Source organism: Panthera tigris, chromosome B3, assembly GCF_018350195.1.
Source record: "Panthera tigris isolate Pti1 chromosome B3, P.tigris_Pti1_mat1.1, whole genome shotgun sequence".
NCBI classification, from domain to species: Eukaryota; Metazoa; Chordata; class Mammalia; order Carnivora; family Felidae; genus Panthera; species Panthera tigris.
The window spans coordinates 52,396,651-52,410,055 of NC_056665.1; the positions used below are offsets into that span (position 1 = coordinate 52,396,651).

Consider the following 13,405-nt stretch of genomic DNA (forward strand, 5'->3'; position numbering starts at 1 on the left):
AAAGCAGAGAGCTATCCTTTATGCTAGATAGGCTTTGAGGAAATGTTAATTTATTTTAACTCCCAAAAGGGAACTGGTGATGGAAATGACATCTTGTAACAGACATATTCTATGAGGTGTTTTGATACCCAGCATGCCTTGAAAACAGAACCCCCTAATTCTTCAGGGGGTGTCTATGTGACACAGCGGGAAGAAGCTTCAGTTTTAAATTCAGTCTGTTACAGGCTTTCCAAAGCAGCATATCTCTGATTATAAAATGTAAATCTATAAGGAAATAAGGATTCTATATACAAAATCTCAGCTTACATACAACTTTACTTCTCAAATCGTTTTTATGGCAAGAAAGCTATGTTTGACCACTTCTAAAAGGTTAACTACTGCACTTTCATCACTTTCTAAAAATCCTTGACTCAAATTACTTTAATCACAGAATTAGAAGTGTTTGAAGCTAAGTTTTCTGAAACAGTCTAAAGACTCCTGAATCTTTTGCCATTTTTACAGGCTGCTGTAAATACGCTTGATGGCATCAGCTTCTTCTTTATCAAGGATGCCCTTCTCCACGTAAGCATCAGCTTGTTGGTTGATGAAGTCCCTCATCTTTGAAAGGTCATAATCTGGAAAATATCGTCAGAGTGTCATGAGCAGAGATAGGAAAGAGACATCCCCTTATAGTGATTGCCATGAGCTAAGAAGCGTTTTATACAAAAACACAACTACTATTCCATCGCAGTCTTTCACATCAGAAGACATATTAGATGTTGGCATTTTTTTAATCTTTACAGTTTAAGATCGTGTTTATGTATATTGTCTCATTTGTTGTCCATGATCGCACCTGCAAGATGTTCAGGTAGGGAGTATCACCATCACTTGAGCATGGGGAGAACAGGCCCATAGACCATGGCTTTGAAAACTTAATATTTATACCAATCACCTGGGGGCTCTTACAGATTTGTATCAGTAGGTCCGAGGCAGAGGTCCAGATCCTGCATTTTAAATACGCTCCCAGGAGATATTGCTGCTGCTGGTTAGGGAATCACACTTGGGGAGACAATATCCTAAAGCTTAAGTACCTTCAAGGTCACACAGGTAGTAAGAGTTACAAATAGAACCAAGTGTTTTGATTTTCTGTAATTGTTATACAGGTTAAGTTCCTGTTGATGTGACAACCCATTTTTTTTTTTCCAAATTAAGAATTACCATTGGGGCACCTGAGTGGCTCGGTTGGTTGAGGGTTCGACTTTGGCTCAGGCCATGATCTCACTGTTTGTGGGTTTGAGCCCCAAGAGCCTGCTTCAGATTCTGTGTCTCCCTCTCTCTCTGCCCTCCCCTGCTTGTGCTCTGTCTCTCTCTCTCTCTCTCAAAAATAAATACTAAAAAAAAAAAGAAAGAAAAAAAGAATGACAATAATTTTCACACTATCTGAATTATATGCATGGAGGAAAAATGCACAGAGCTTTTTTATTTTATAAAGAGAAACTGCTTTGTGGTTCTGTCCTAATTAAACAAAAAATCCGTGTAAACCATCAAACCACCCATGAAAAGCAAAGAGATCCTCAAGTAAGGAGGACACCTGTGGCATTTTTCTGAAAGCTTAAAACCCACATCCTTCCTTGATGCTCATTGTTTTAAAAAATGAAAAATAAACACAAAAAATTTAAATAACCTGAATTCTATTAATCATAAATAACCAAAGTTAGTATTTTGTTATATATATAAGCAAAAAAAAAAAGAAAAATATATGTATGTATATTTTGCTTTTCAAATATATCTAAACACAGAATTAAGATCACAGTATAATATACAACCTTATTAACAATCTTCTTTCACTTTACACAGTAAGCATCAATATTTTCCCGAAACACCACTTTTAATGGCTACGTACAATGCATCCTATGGAGGGTACCAAAATCTATGGCACACATCCCTCAGGGCTGGACATGGGGGTCTTCCACATCATAGCGTACCTGGGGAGATTCCCCCCAGATTCTGAGTTGCCTGAAGCTGAGTTCCTTGAGGACAGTGCCATTCACCTTGGCTATAGCCGCTGCTAGAAGAGAGCCCTGCCTTCTGTCAGTTTGTAAAGGAAAAAAAAAAAAAAAGGAGAAAGGGGGTAACAGAAGCTCAGAGCACCCCATGAAGGAAAACTATAAAGAACATCTCTATAAGTGCCAGGTGTTTATCATATCAAATGAGCTGAGGGTCAGATAAAGCCGGTTTCCTCTCAACCAAGAGAGGCATTTGCTCCCATTAGGGCTTCGCCTTGAAGATTAAAGACATAACTGCCAGCCGGGGCACTTTACACCCATCATCTGATACGCTGCTCGCAAAACTCCATGAGGTAAGCATTAGTCCCCATTTCAGAGATGAAGAAACGGGATAGAGGAGGGAAGTCACATGCTTGGGTCATGGTAGAGTCAGGTTCTGAACCCAGGTCTGTCTGTCACTGCCCTGAACCACCCTGTGGCCTTGAAGTAATGAACGTGAAGCCACTAACAGGTGTAGAACAAATGTTCAGTAAGTGCTTGGGTTTTGTTGTTGGCTTTTATTTTCCCTGTCAGGACAAAACAGAATCAAACTGCACATATGATTTGTGTGCTGATTCCTCACAAGCTGATTCCAGTCTCATAGGGCACAAAGAGGCGCCTCTTAATTATCACCAGCTCAAATTAATACTGGCTTTTCTGAGTTGGCTGCAGGGTCAACGTCTTTAGTGGGACGAAAGACAGCTCAAGGGCAGATGTGAAGAGGTCTGGGTGATTTGAATGGACAAACAGGAAAGTATTTTGCTTTCCTTTGAAATGGAAAAACTGTATCGTTAAGACAGCTCTCACTGTGCGCCGTAGGAAAACTAGCTGGCTGTTAGATTACACAAGTCAGTAGTCACGTTGCTAATCTTAAAAATATGTTTTAAGGTTGTTAGGCTCAAAAGAAAAAAGGGCTGTGATTCATTTTTTTAAAAGCACAGACTTTTTTTTTTTTTAAGGGTGCATAAAGTTTTATCATCCTTCTCAGCATCACATCACATGGACCTCCCTTTCCTGGCTCTGGGAAGGAGAGGCAGGTTACCCAGACCCCTGCCCAGCAAAGGGCATGAGCAGAGGTTAAGGAAGGTCAGAACTAACAGAGCTACTGGACTTCCTGCTCACACAGCTGCAGCCACTGTGTGACCCTAGGAAAGAGATCCACGGGCTTTAAGAGATGACCTAGGTCAAGCAGAGCACATATGAAGGCAATGGAGGAAAAGCTGTCCGCTTCTGTCTTCAGGGGGGTATGCTGCACATCACCCTCACTTCCTGAGGGCAGAAGGGAGCATCAAACTCAATACCGTCATTTTGAAATTTGCTCACAGAGCCTTGGAGATGCAAGCACCAGGGTTCCATGCTTGACTAGGTTGATCATTTCTGGAAGTTGAAGATTATATTGCAGGATGTTGCGGGTTATGACCGGGAGTGTGATTCATGTTAATCAGTGAAAGAAATAACATAAGTATTCCAAATTGTTGGACCATCAAATTAACATTGGTCTCAGAATGCATTTTGGTACTTTCTGTATTACATTCATTCTAAGATAAACATTTTTTATTGTATATTTTTAAAAATTTTTTATGTTTATTTTTGAGAGAGACAGCATGAGCAGGGAAGGGGCAGAGAGAGAGGGAGACACAGGATCTAAAGCAGCCTCTAGGCTCTGAGTTGTCAGCACAGAGCCTGAAGCAGGGCCCAAACTCATGAACTGTGAGATCATGACCTGAGCCAAAGTCAGACACTTAACCATCTGAGCCCCCCAGGCGCCCCATTTTTTAAAAGTCTTTACAGTCACTGATGGCATGTTATAACTTTTCTTCCTTAGTAGTACATGAAACAATGGTTCATTCGTCAACCAGTGACAGACTTGATGTAATATGGTTCATGTGAATTTTAATGGAACGGATAGCCTGGAAATTCACATTATTTTGAGTCAAATAAACTATGTATGAAAAGCTGATAATTATTTCCATTTCACTGAATTTAACAAGACCATAGGCTAAAGAGGAACTGAAAATACCTCTTTCTCCCATTGTGCTCTCTATATCAGTGGTCCTCAAACTTAGCTACACAGTGGAATCATGGGGAGGGGGTTAAAAATACTGATGCCTGCATCCTTTTCTTTGAGTTTCTGCTGTAGTGGTCCTGAGATGCGACCTGGACGTCAGGACATGTAAGAGCTCTGCAGGTGATTTGAATGCACTTTCAAGTTGGAAAACACCCCTCGTCTCATTTTAAAAGCATCCTTTGGCAACTGCTCAGCCAGACACCTGGGAGTCATACTGGACTCATCTGTATCCATTGCTGTCAAGTTTCTCCCTTCTTTATTTCCTCTGCCTTGCCTTGGTTTAAGCCCCATAATTTCTGCTCCAGATCTTTGCCTTCAATCTCTGTCCAATCCCCTGGGGTCCTATTTCTTCGATCTATAGCCACACTGCTGCCAGAGAGATTTCTCAGTTCTTAACCTAATTAAGTCCTAATTTAGGTTCCCCTGGCTAAAACTTACCTCCTTTGCAGGACACGCAAGCACCTTCCTGATCTGGCTGCTATCCACCTCCCACCTCTGGCTGCCGATCCTTCCCACAGATACCCAGTGTTCCTGGGAAACTGGGTGGCTTCAGTTCCCAGAACACATGACTCTCTTTCGTCCTTTTATGTCTTGGGCCCAGTGTTTCCTCTGCATCCACCTCTTGTCACTCAGCTTTCCAACAAAGGCTTTCCTGCAATCCTTTCTCCCAGTGCTATGCATCCTTGTAAGGAGATGTGCCCCCCACCTTTGTAGCACTGCACCTGTCTATGATAGCGCTGAGCAGGCTTTAGTGGTGCTGGGAGCGGCTTTAGTGGTAGCTTTAGTGGTTCTGGGAGCTCCTTGGGGGTCAGGGAGGGCAAGGGGAGGCTGCATCTTACATTTGCATATCTCTGGTACTCAGAACAGAAGAGTCTTGTTCTGTGTTTTAAGTGAGTGACTGCTTTTGTAATTGCAGGGTCCATCTAATATGTGGTCAAAAAATTCCCTTTTTAGAAAATACTCCAGGGGGGCCCTGGGTGTCTCAGTTGGTTGAGCGTCTGACTCTTGATCTCAGATCAGGTCATGATCTCACAGTTTGTGAGTTCGAGCCCCGTGTTGGGGTTGGAATTGCTTGGAATTGCTTGGATTTCTTTGGATTTCCAAGCAGGTTCCATGTTGACAGTGTGGAACCTGCTTGGAATTCTCCCTTTTCCTCTCTCTGCCACTCATGCTGTTTCTCTCTCTCAAAATAAATAAACTTAAAAAACTTATGAAAATACATACTCCAAGAAAAGGGCAAAATACTGATAATTATTGAAGGTGGTTGGTGGATACATGGGGATTCATTATACTATTCTCTCTACTTTTGTTTGATACATTTCATAATAAAATGTAAAAGAAAAGGCCTTTGCCCAAGAGGTGGCTTTGAAAAATAAGAGAAATGGAGATTCTATTCCTGTATCCTGGAGTGTTTTTGGACTCTGACAGGAGACTTTAGCCCCGTTTGACTGTGGGAAACTTTATTTAACAAGAACCCCTGACAAATGGGTGAGGTTGGCAGTTTGCAACCATACTAAATCCTTACCTTCTTTATTTCCTTTTTTGTCGTGTTTCTTCAGCCACTCAATATTTTTTCTGATGGCTTCCAAATAGGCTTCCGTTTTCCCTGGAAAAGGGAAGAAAACTCATAGCAAATACTCATAAAATATCACTGCATCTCTTTTTAAAGACCACACTCTTGTTCAGAACCATAAATGCTGGACTCATCAGGCACTTGTGAGGTGGTATCCGTAACAAAATAGTGTGCATATTTGGGTGGGGGATGTTGAGGAGAAAGGGTAGAGATGAGATTCCAGGACACAGGACCAGGCAGGCTAGTAAGTGTCAAGGAGCCATTATTCACACACACATAACTGCAGTCTCATGTCTTGGCAGAGAAGAATTTTGATTCAGTTCACTGGATAGGTGAACAGTTCTTAGACTGCATCATTTCTGGTTAGGAATGGTTCTTCCAGTTCTTCCAACTGGTTAGGAATATTCTCAGGTCAAGAATTAAATCAGAGTGGCAGATCCTGAAAAGACTCCATCACCATATAAGTCATGTTAAGGAAGTCCAAATCTGTGGCTTAGTGTAAGCTGCTATACAAGTCTTCTGCCCAATCTGGCAGGGAGTGTGTGACAACTGAGATGAAGAGATGACCTGGGCCTCATTTCAAGGTTTGGGTATGAACCTTAGAACTCATTCTAGTAAAACTCCCCTGGATATAAACATTCTCCCATGAGCCTTGAGTGTTGTGAGAGAAGTGCCTGCTCTGTGTGCCCTTCACGTACATTGTTGTCTGCAGGTGGGCATTACCATCCATTGAGAGATGAGGAAACTAACACCCAGAGAGGCTAAGCGACTTGTCTGGGGCCACACAGGAAATAACAGAAGTAGAATTTGGACTCTAGTCTTCCCAAACTTCTGCTACCTGCACTATCTGAAAGCAAAGTCTATCTTCAGTCACAGACACTGATGTAGCCTTGTTCTGTCTCAAGGAAATCAGCCATCTCTGAAACCAGGTGAGGTCCCTAGTGCCCAGAGTGTCTGCACCAAGGGACCAGGTAGTCTGGAGAATTCTGGGTGGCCTAAGAAAGGAAGCCTTCGAAGTCCAGGGGCTCTGCAAGAATCAATGGCTGCCAAAGCTCTGTGTGGTAACCACCCATTCTGAGCCCCCTTTGAGCCCTGTTACCTCTAGTCTATTCCCCAGACTTTTTGGTTGAGTTACCTGTGTTCTTATGATGTGCCAAGGGCTGTGCTTTGTGCTCCAAAATGCAGTATCTCTTTTACTCTTCACAACAACCTTTTAAAGGCAGTCCCATTTCACCCCCATTTTACAGATGAAGAAACCGAGACATAGAGAGATAAAGTAATATGCTGAAGGTCATATGGCTAGTAAGTTGTGGAGCCAGGGTTGAACCTGGGTGCATTTGACTACAGTCCATGAACAATAACACTGCCTTAGGATTTGCTGATGTTCCAATTTCCACTACTGCATTTACCTAAGTGACCTCCTGAGCATCCTTCTTCCTGATCTTGTAAGCCTACTCTTGCCTCACCAGTGGGGCTCCATGTTATGTGGACCCCAAGAAGCACAGAGAAGATCTTTTGCAAAAGGGTTAAGTGGACAAGAGAAGAGATCTACAATTTTCAGCCCCTATTCACTTCAGTCAACTGTATAAAAAAAAGTCTTGATTTCAGTGCTTTGTTTTTAAGAATGTTAGAGCACATGGAAGACCAATGTCCTCCTAGCTGATGTTATAACATTTTAGTACAACGAATATAGGAATATTCATTGTCTGTTGCCTGTTTGTTGAGAAGGTCAATTGCATTTGGTAACATAAAAACAATGTTCTCTGTTTCAAATTAATTCAGTTAGAAAAGGCATTTTGAACAAAGAAATCTTAGTGTAGACTATTTCTAGAGAATGCAACTGAAGTGTTTAAATCAAAGTAGTGGGTCTCATAGGGCTTTAACAAATAGATAATTTGTCATTAGCATATTAAGTAATTAGGGCTTCTGAAACTTTTACGAATGTTTGAAAATAGTCTTGTTCTTTAAATAATGTTAAGCATTCGTCCCACAATATTATTTATGATAACATCATAATATGGGAAGCTTATTTGAGAAAAGGATAACCTGAGCTTAGTCTCTGTGTAAATATGGTGTTAAAAATTCTGAATTAGGAGAATGAAGAATAAATACGGGGTTTTTGCCATAGTGTAGCAGACATTGTTGCTTCCCCACCCCATGTCTCCCTTATTCCAGATATGCTATATATTCCTTATATCCCTATATGATATATCCTTATGTCCTTATACTCCTTATATGATATATTCCTTATATCTCAGGAACATTCCATACAGCCTCCCAGAGATCCTCAGTGGGAAGCCCCAGTTGCCCACAGCTGAAGCCCACTAGTGAAACCACTTTCTATGGGCTTCTCTCCTTTCCCTGTCTCATGTATCTATGCCCCCAGTGGTCATCTCCCGATTAAATTGGACCGCAACTCCTTCTCTCAGGGTCTGCTTCAGAAGGAACCCAGCCTAAGGCAGTTTGGAAAAGGGGACTCGGCATCATCTTGTTAGGTTGCCTTTTGCTCAGGAACTAATTTTCTATAAAAATATTAAATTTTAAAAAGTATGAAATGCACAAGAAGCAATTTTATCCACTATATTGATATTACCAACCCATAACAGAGAATGAGTTTACTGCAGCTTGAAGAAAACTATACTGCAATTTATTTAAAAACTAAACTATCTTGTAGATCATGACATATGATTATGACAGTTTCTGTAATGTTATTTAATCTTCACAGAGCTCTATGAAAGAAGCGTTATTAGTTCCAATTTTACTCATGAAGGAACTAAGGCTCAGGGAAATTAAGTGACATGCCCAGGGGGACACAGCTGAGTAACGGTCAGAGCCTGGTCTTGAACCAAAATGAATCCAGAGCCTCTACTGAGTGTAGCTGGGTGAGATTCACCTTTTAGACTAGAATGATTTAGTGCCTGTTGTTACCAAACTGGGCAGAAAGGCAGTGGTTCTCAAACTTGGCTGCACAGGAGAATCATTTAGGGAATCATTAAAAAATCCTGATGCCGGTCATGATCTCACAGTTCCTGGGATCAAGCCCTGCATTCGGTTCTGCACTGACAGCACAAATCCTGCTTGGGATTCTCTCTCTCTCTCCCTCTCTCTGCCCCTTCCCTGCTTATGCTTGCTCTCTCTCTCTCTCTCTCTCTCTCTCTCAAAATTAATAAACTTTTAAAAACATTAAAAAAAATCCTGATGCCAAGGCTACTCCTCATATGAATCAAATTAGAATATCCTGAGGCAGGGACCGAGCATCATTTTTAAAAAATGGTCCTGAGGTGATTCCAATGTGGCGCAAAGTTTGGGAACCACTGCCATCAGTACTGAGATCTCCACAAGTTTACTGGAGCATTGGTAACAAGGTGAATAAAATCAGGTGTTCTTCTGCTCTTGGAGAGAAGCAGCTGGTTCCTATTTACATTTCCTCCTGTCAGGAGCTGTAAAGCAAACCTTTTATTTACACAGTGTGCAGTAAAAGCCCATGAGAGTCCACTTTGGAAAGCTGGGCTATTTTTTTCAAATATATTTCAGTTTCCTTTGGAAAAAATAGCTCATGGCTGAGGTAATATGGCACAAGCTTTAAAACATATGCTGAAGCAGATGGGAAGAGGGCCAGAATCAAGACGCAGCCCTCCTTTTCTGGCTGTTCTGGTTTTCAGCACTGCAAAGAAATACCCTTTTTTATACACGAATTTGTCCTTACTGTGATATGTTGACCTGATCTGCCCACCCCCAAAGCCCCATTAGAAAACAACAACAACAAAACATTGTAGAAATCAATAGAATTAACCTATTGAATTCTGGACATACTAAAGATAGTAGATCTTCTAAAGAGTGCTTATAAAAATTAAGTTTGATATGCTTAAAGTTCTGTAAAGATTAAATGATTACAGTTTTGAATGGTATAAAACAAAGTAAGTGATAATGGTATCATGGATGCCAACATGGGCCTCAGAGCCATTCAGTGTAAGAATTTCTGTACATTGATGACATTTTACATGCCCCAAAGAAAATACTCAGACTGAGTACTGGATAGGAGTCTAGGGACAAGGGTTCAAGGCCTGGCTCTGACACTCTTTGGCTATGGATCATGGGTGAATCACTTCATCTTCTGAGCCTTGGTTTATTTATTTATAATTTAGGGGTGAATTCTAAAAAGAAGGTTCATGGTTTCTATATATGGGAAGAAACACTCCTTTGCTATCCTCAAAAAACCTGTGTTGATGGTAGGTCTCCTGTGCCTGGACTTAGCTCCTGGCATCCTTCCTGACTCACAGGGGGAAGACTGTACTTACTATTTTTGGACATTGTTAGCAGAATGGCTTGGGGCTTGAATAAAAGGCACAAATTGTTTCCTCTTATGTTGCTTTAAAAATAACAGTATCCACATGAGTTAGCCATTTATTAATTAAATAGGCTACCTTTTCTGGTTTCTGTAAGGAAGATATGGGAATAATAGAATATTTAGGTGAAAGCTATCATAGAGATCACTTTTTTCACCTATTTCCATAATCTGGCCATAAACTTGACAAATGATAGCAATGGAATGACTTTTTGAGTATGTTAATACTTATCTTATCCTTTGGATGGTTTTTTAAAAAAGATTTTCAGTGACTCATAGAGCAGAAGTGAATGAGTAAACATCAAATTGGCAAATAGATCCATACTTAGATCATGGAATAAAGTTTTAAAGTACTTTTCTTTAGTCTCCAGAGAGCAATTTACTTGAAAAATTAGGTAATTTTATAAATATGGTTGAAATTAAAATAAATATGATTTCATTGGCATACCCCTAAATTTAGGAATAATTATGGAATCATTCAAATGACTGTACCAATTAGAAATCAGTATTTTAAAAGATTATTCTTTTTTTGTTTATTTATTTATTTTGAGAGAAAGAGAGAGAAAGAATGAGCGTGAGTGTGGGGGAGAAGCAGAGAGAGAGAGAGAGAGAGAGAGAGAGAGAGAGAGAGAGAGAATCCCAAGCATGGAGCCCAACTTGGGGCTCGATCTCACAAACTGTAAGATCATGACCCAAGCTGAAATCAAGATTCAGCCACTTAACTGAGCCACCCAGGCACCACAAAAGATTATTCTTTTTTTTAATGTCTATTTATTTTTAAGAAAGAGAGAGAGTGCGTGTGCAAGCCGGGGAGGGGTAGGGAGAGGGAGACACAGGATCTGAAGCAGGCTCTGCACTGAGAGCAGAAAGCCTGATGTGGGGCTCAATATTATGAACTGTGAGATCATGACCTGAGCCGAAGTTGGACACTCAACTTACTGAGACACCCAGGAGCTCCCCTAAAAGATTATTCTTAATGTGAATCCCTGTAGAATACAGGACTTTCAATAGTCTAACTCAATTATATTCAAAGGTGGATGTGCCACTTTTCATTATTGGTAATTAAATTGGACTTTTTTTTTACATTAAACCTAAAACAAGAGGCATGGAAACATGCTGTGTAAATTGAAGCCTGAGATAAACTGAGGGTATTATTATTCCCATTTCCACTATTATTCCTATTCCTCACAGGGTCCAGCATATGCTTGGCATGATTAATAAATATTTGCTGTGGTTCGATGGGGCCATCGCCCCACATTGCAAGAGCAAAACAGATTCTTTACAGACTTTTCTGACAATGTGTTCTGCTTATAATTATTGTTTGAAGTGGTTTTATCTGGATCATTACCTCATCCCTTGCTCTGCCCTGTAATGTCTTCCAACTTTCTCTCTCTTCTGCATGCTCCTGACTCATCGATAAGGGAGATACATGTGCATGTATGTAGCTTGTGTTAGGCTTGCCTACATATGGGTTAAGAACATTCTCAAATCATTTCAAAGCTTGCTTGAGTCCTCAGAGGTCAGCATTTGTTCTTATATTACTTCAATAGGTCTACTTCCTGAGCATGATGCCAGGCATGCCATCAGAATACATGTGTATTTATAGCTGAATAAATGTCTCAGAAAACCCAGTAAGTCCTGCTTTTACCCACATGGATGCCTTTATTTTTCTGCCCAGGGGCAATAGGTGTTGTCTCAGTGGTTCTATAACAGAAACAAAATATCCTTGAGAAAAGTGCCAGCAAAGCAATTGTCAATACAAAGGTATGAGTCATAACATGCCCTTTGGGGATTCAATCTGTTTTCAAGAAATGTTGGCCCTTGGTTTAAGCTCAGGTTGGTGTTTTCTAAATTGTACTGAAATCAGTTTTCCTTATCTCAGAGTAACAGGGGTCGGGGTAGTATGAATAAATTGAATCTCCAAATAATGGAGAGGGGACTAATTTTAGCCCCAATCCCTACCCTCTTCCTAATGTTTCAGGAGGGCCATGACAAACAGCAACACTAAATGGATGGAGTTTTACTCTTTTCTCTCCCCCTTAGTAACTGATGGAATTCCTAATGAGAAAAGAAATCTAACCTCATCATTAGCCTTTAAACACTCACATCCTACATAGGAATAGGAGACTACCAAGAATCAACTCTTTCAGATTTCTTTTTTTACACAATGTTTTCCCAAAACAAGCAAAGATACCTGTCAGCATCCATTCCCAGGGATATTTGCATAGTGATAGAAGGTGTTGTCTTAAGCACTGAGCATGCCGCCTCTGCCAGTCAAAGGACTTAGATGATGGCTTACTGTCTTCAGGAAATATAGTCATTACACATGGGTTACTCCTGGAGGAGATGACCTAGGCATGCTGGTTTTCTGTGGGGCTGAACTGCAGTGCTCTGTGCGGCCCAGTTCCTGGCTTTCTTTCTCAGGCTACAGGACCACTCTTTTCTTGGTTAGCTATCTATCAAAAGTTTACCACTCACCTTCCACCTCACATCCATTAGCACTGATGAGGATTTAGAGAAATTGGAACCCTTGCACACTCTTTGTCGGGGGGGGGGGATGTAAAAATGTACAGCTGCTATGGAAAACAGTATGGTGTCTCCTCAAAAAATTAAAAGTAGAATTAACATATGGTATAGTAATTCCACTTCAGGGAATATTCCCCCAAAACTGAGTGCAGGGTCTTGAGGAGATATTTGTACAGCCATACTGATGGCAGCCACAAGGTGGAAGCAACCTAAGCATCCATAGACAAATGGGTAGATAAACAAAATGTGGTATGTATATACATACAATGGAATATTATGCAGCTCTAAAAAGGAAAGAAACTCTAACATATGCTACAACAGAGATGATCATTAAGGACATTATGTTAAGTGAAATAAGCTAGTCACACAAGCACACATACTATATAATTCCACTCATATGAAGTACCTACAATAGTCAGATTCACAGAGACAGAATGTAGAATGGTGGTTGCCAAGGGCTGAAGAGGGAGGGGAATCATAAGTTTTATTTGACGTGTATAGAATTTCAGTTTTGCAGATGAGAAGAGTTCTGGAAATGGATGGTAGTGATAGTAACACAATAATATGAATGTACTTAACGCCACTAAATTATACACTTAAAAATGGTGAGTATGACCACTTTTGTTATGTGTATTTTGCTATAATTTTTTTAAAAGACATTTAAAAAAGTTTACCATTCATCCAAAGTAGACCTAGGGAAGTATCAAGGCAGTGTGACTGGTCTAAGAGTCGGTTAACATGGCATGTATATTACCAATTCCCCCTTCTTATGCCCGTGACAAACATTATTAATTAATTATTCCCAAGTTCTTTCCTCCTGAGCCCAGAGGAAACATCATAACCTTTCTCAACACAGGCTACTACACCCA

General features: G+C 40.5%; 1 protein-coding gene across 1 annotated transcript in view; it reads right to left on the reverse strand.

Moving 5' to 3' along the window:
• Window positions 1-355: 355 nt before the first annotated feature.
• SCG3 (secretogranin III) overlaps window positions 356-13,405 on the reverse strand; it is a 32,987-nt gene continuing 19,937 nt past the window's right edge. Inside the window, exons 11-12 of the mRNA XM_007081850.3 lie at window positions 5,618-5,698; window positions 356-614 (exon numbers count right to left, since the gene is read on the reverse strand). Coding sequence (XP_007081912.2) covers window positions 496-614; window positions 5,618-5,698 — 200 coding nt within the window. The 3' untranslated portion in view covers window positions 356-495. The remainder of the gene's footprint in view (window positions 615-5,617; window positions 5,699-13,405) is intronic.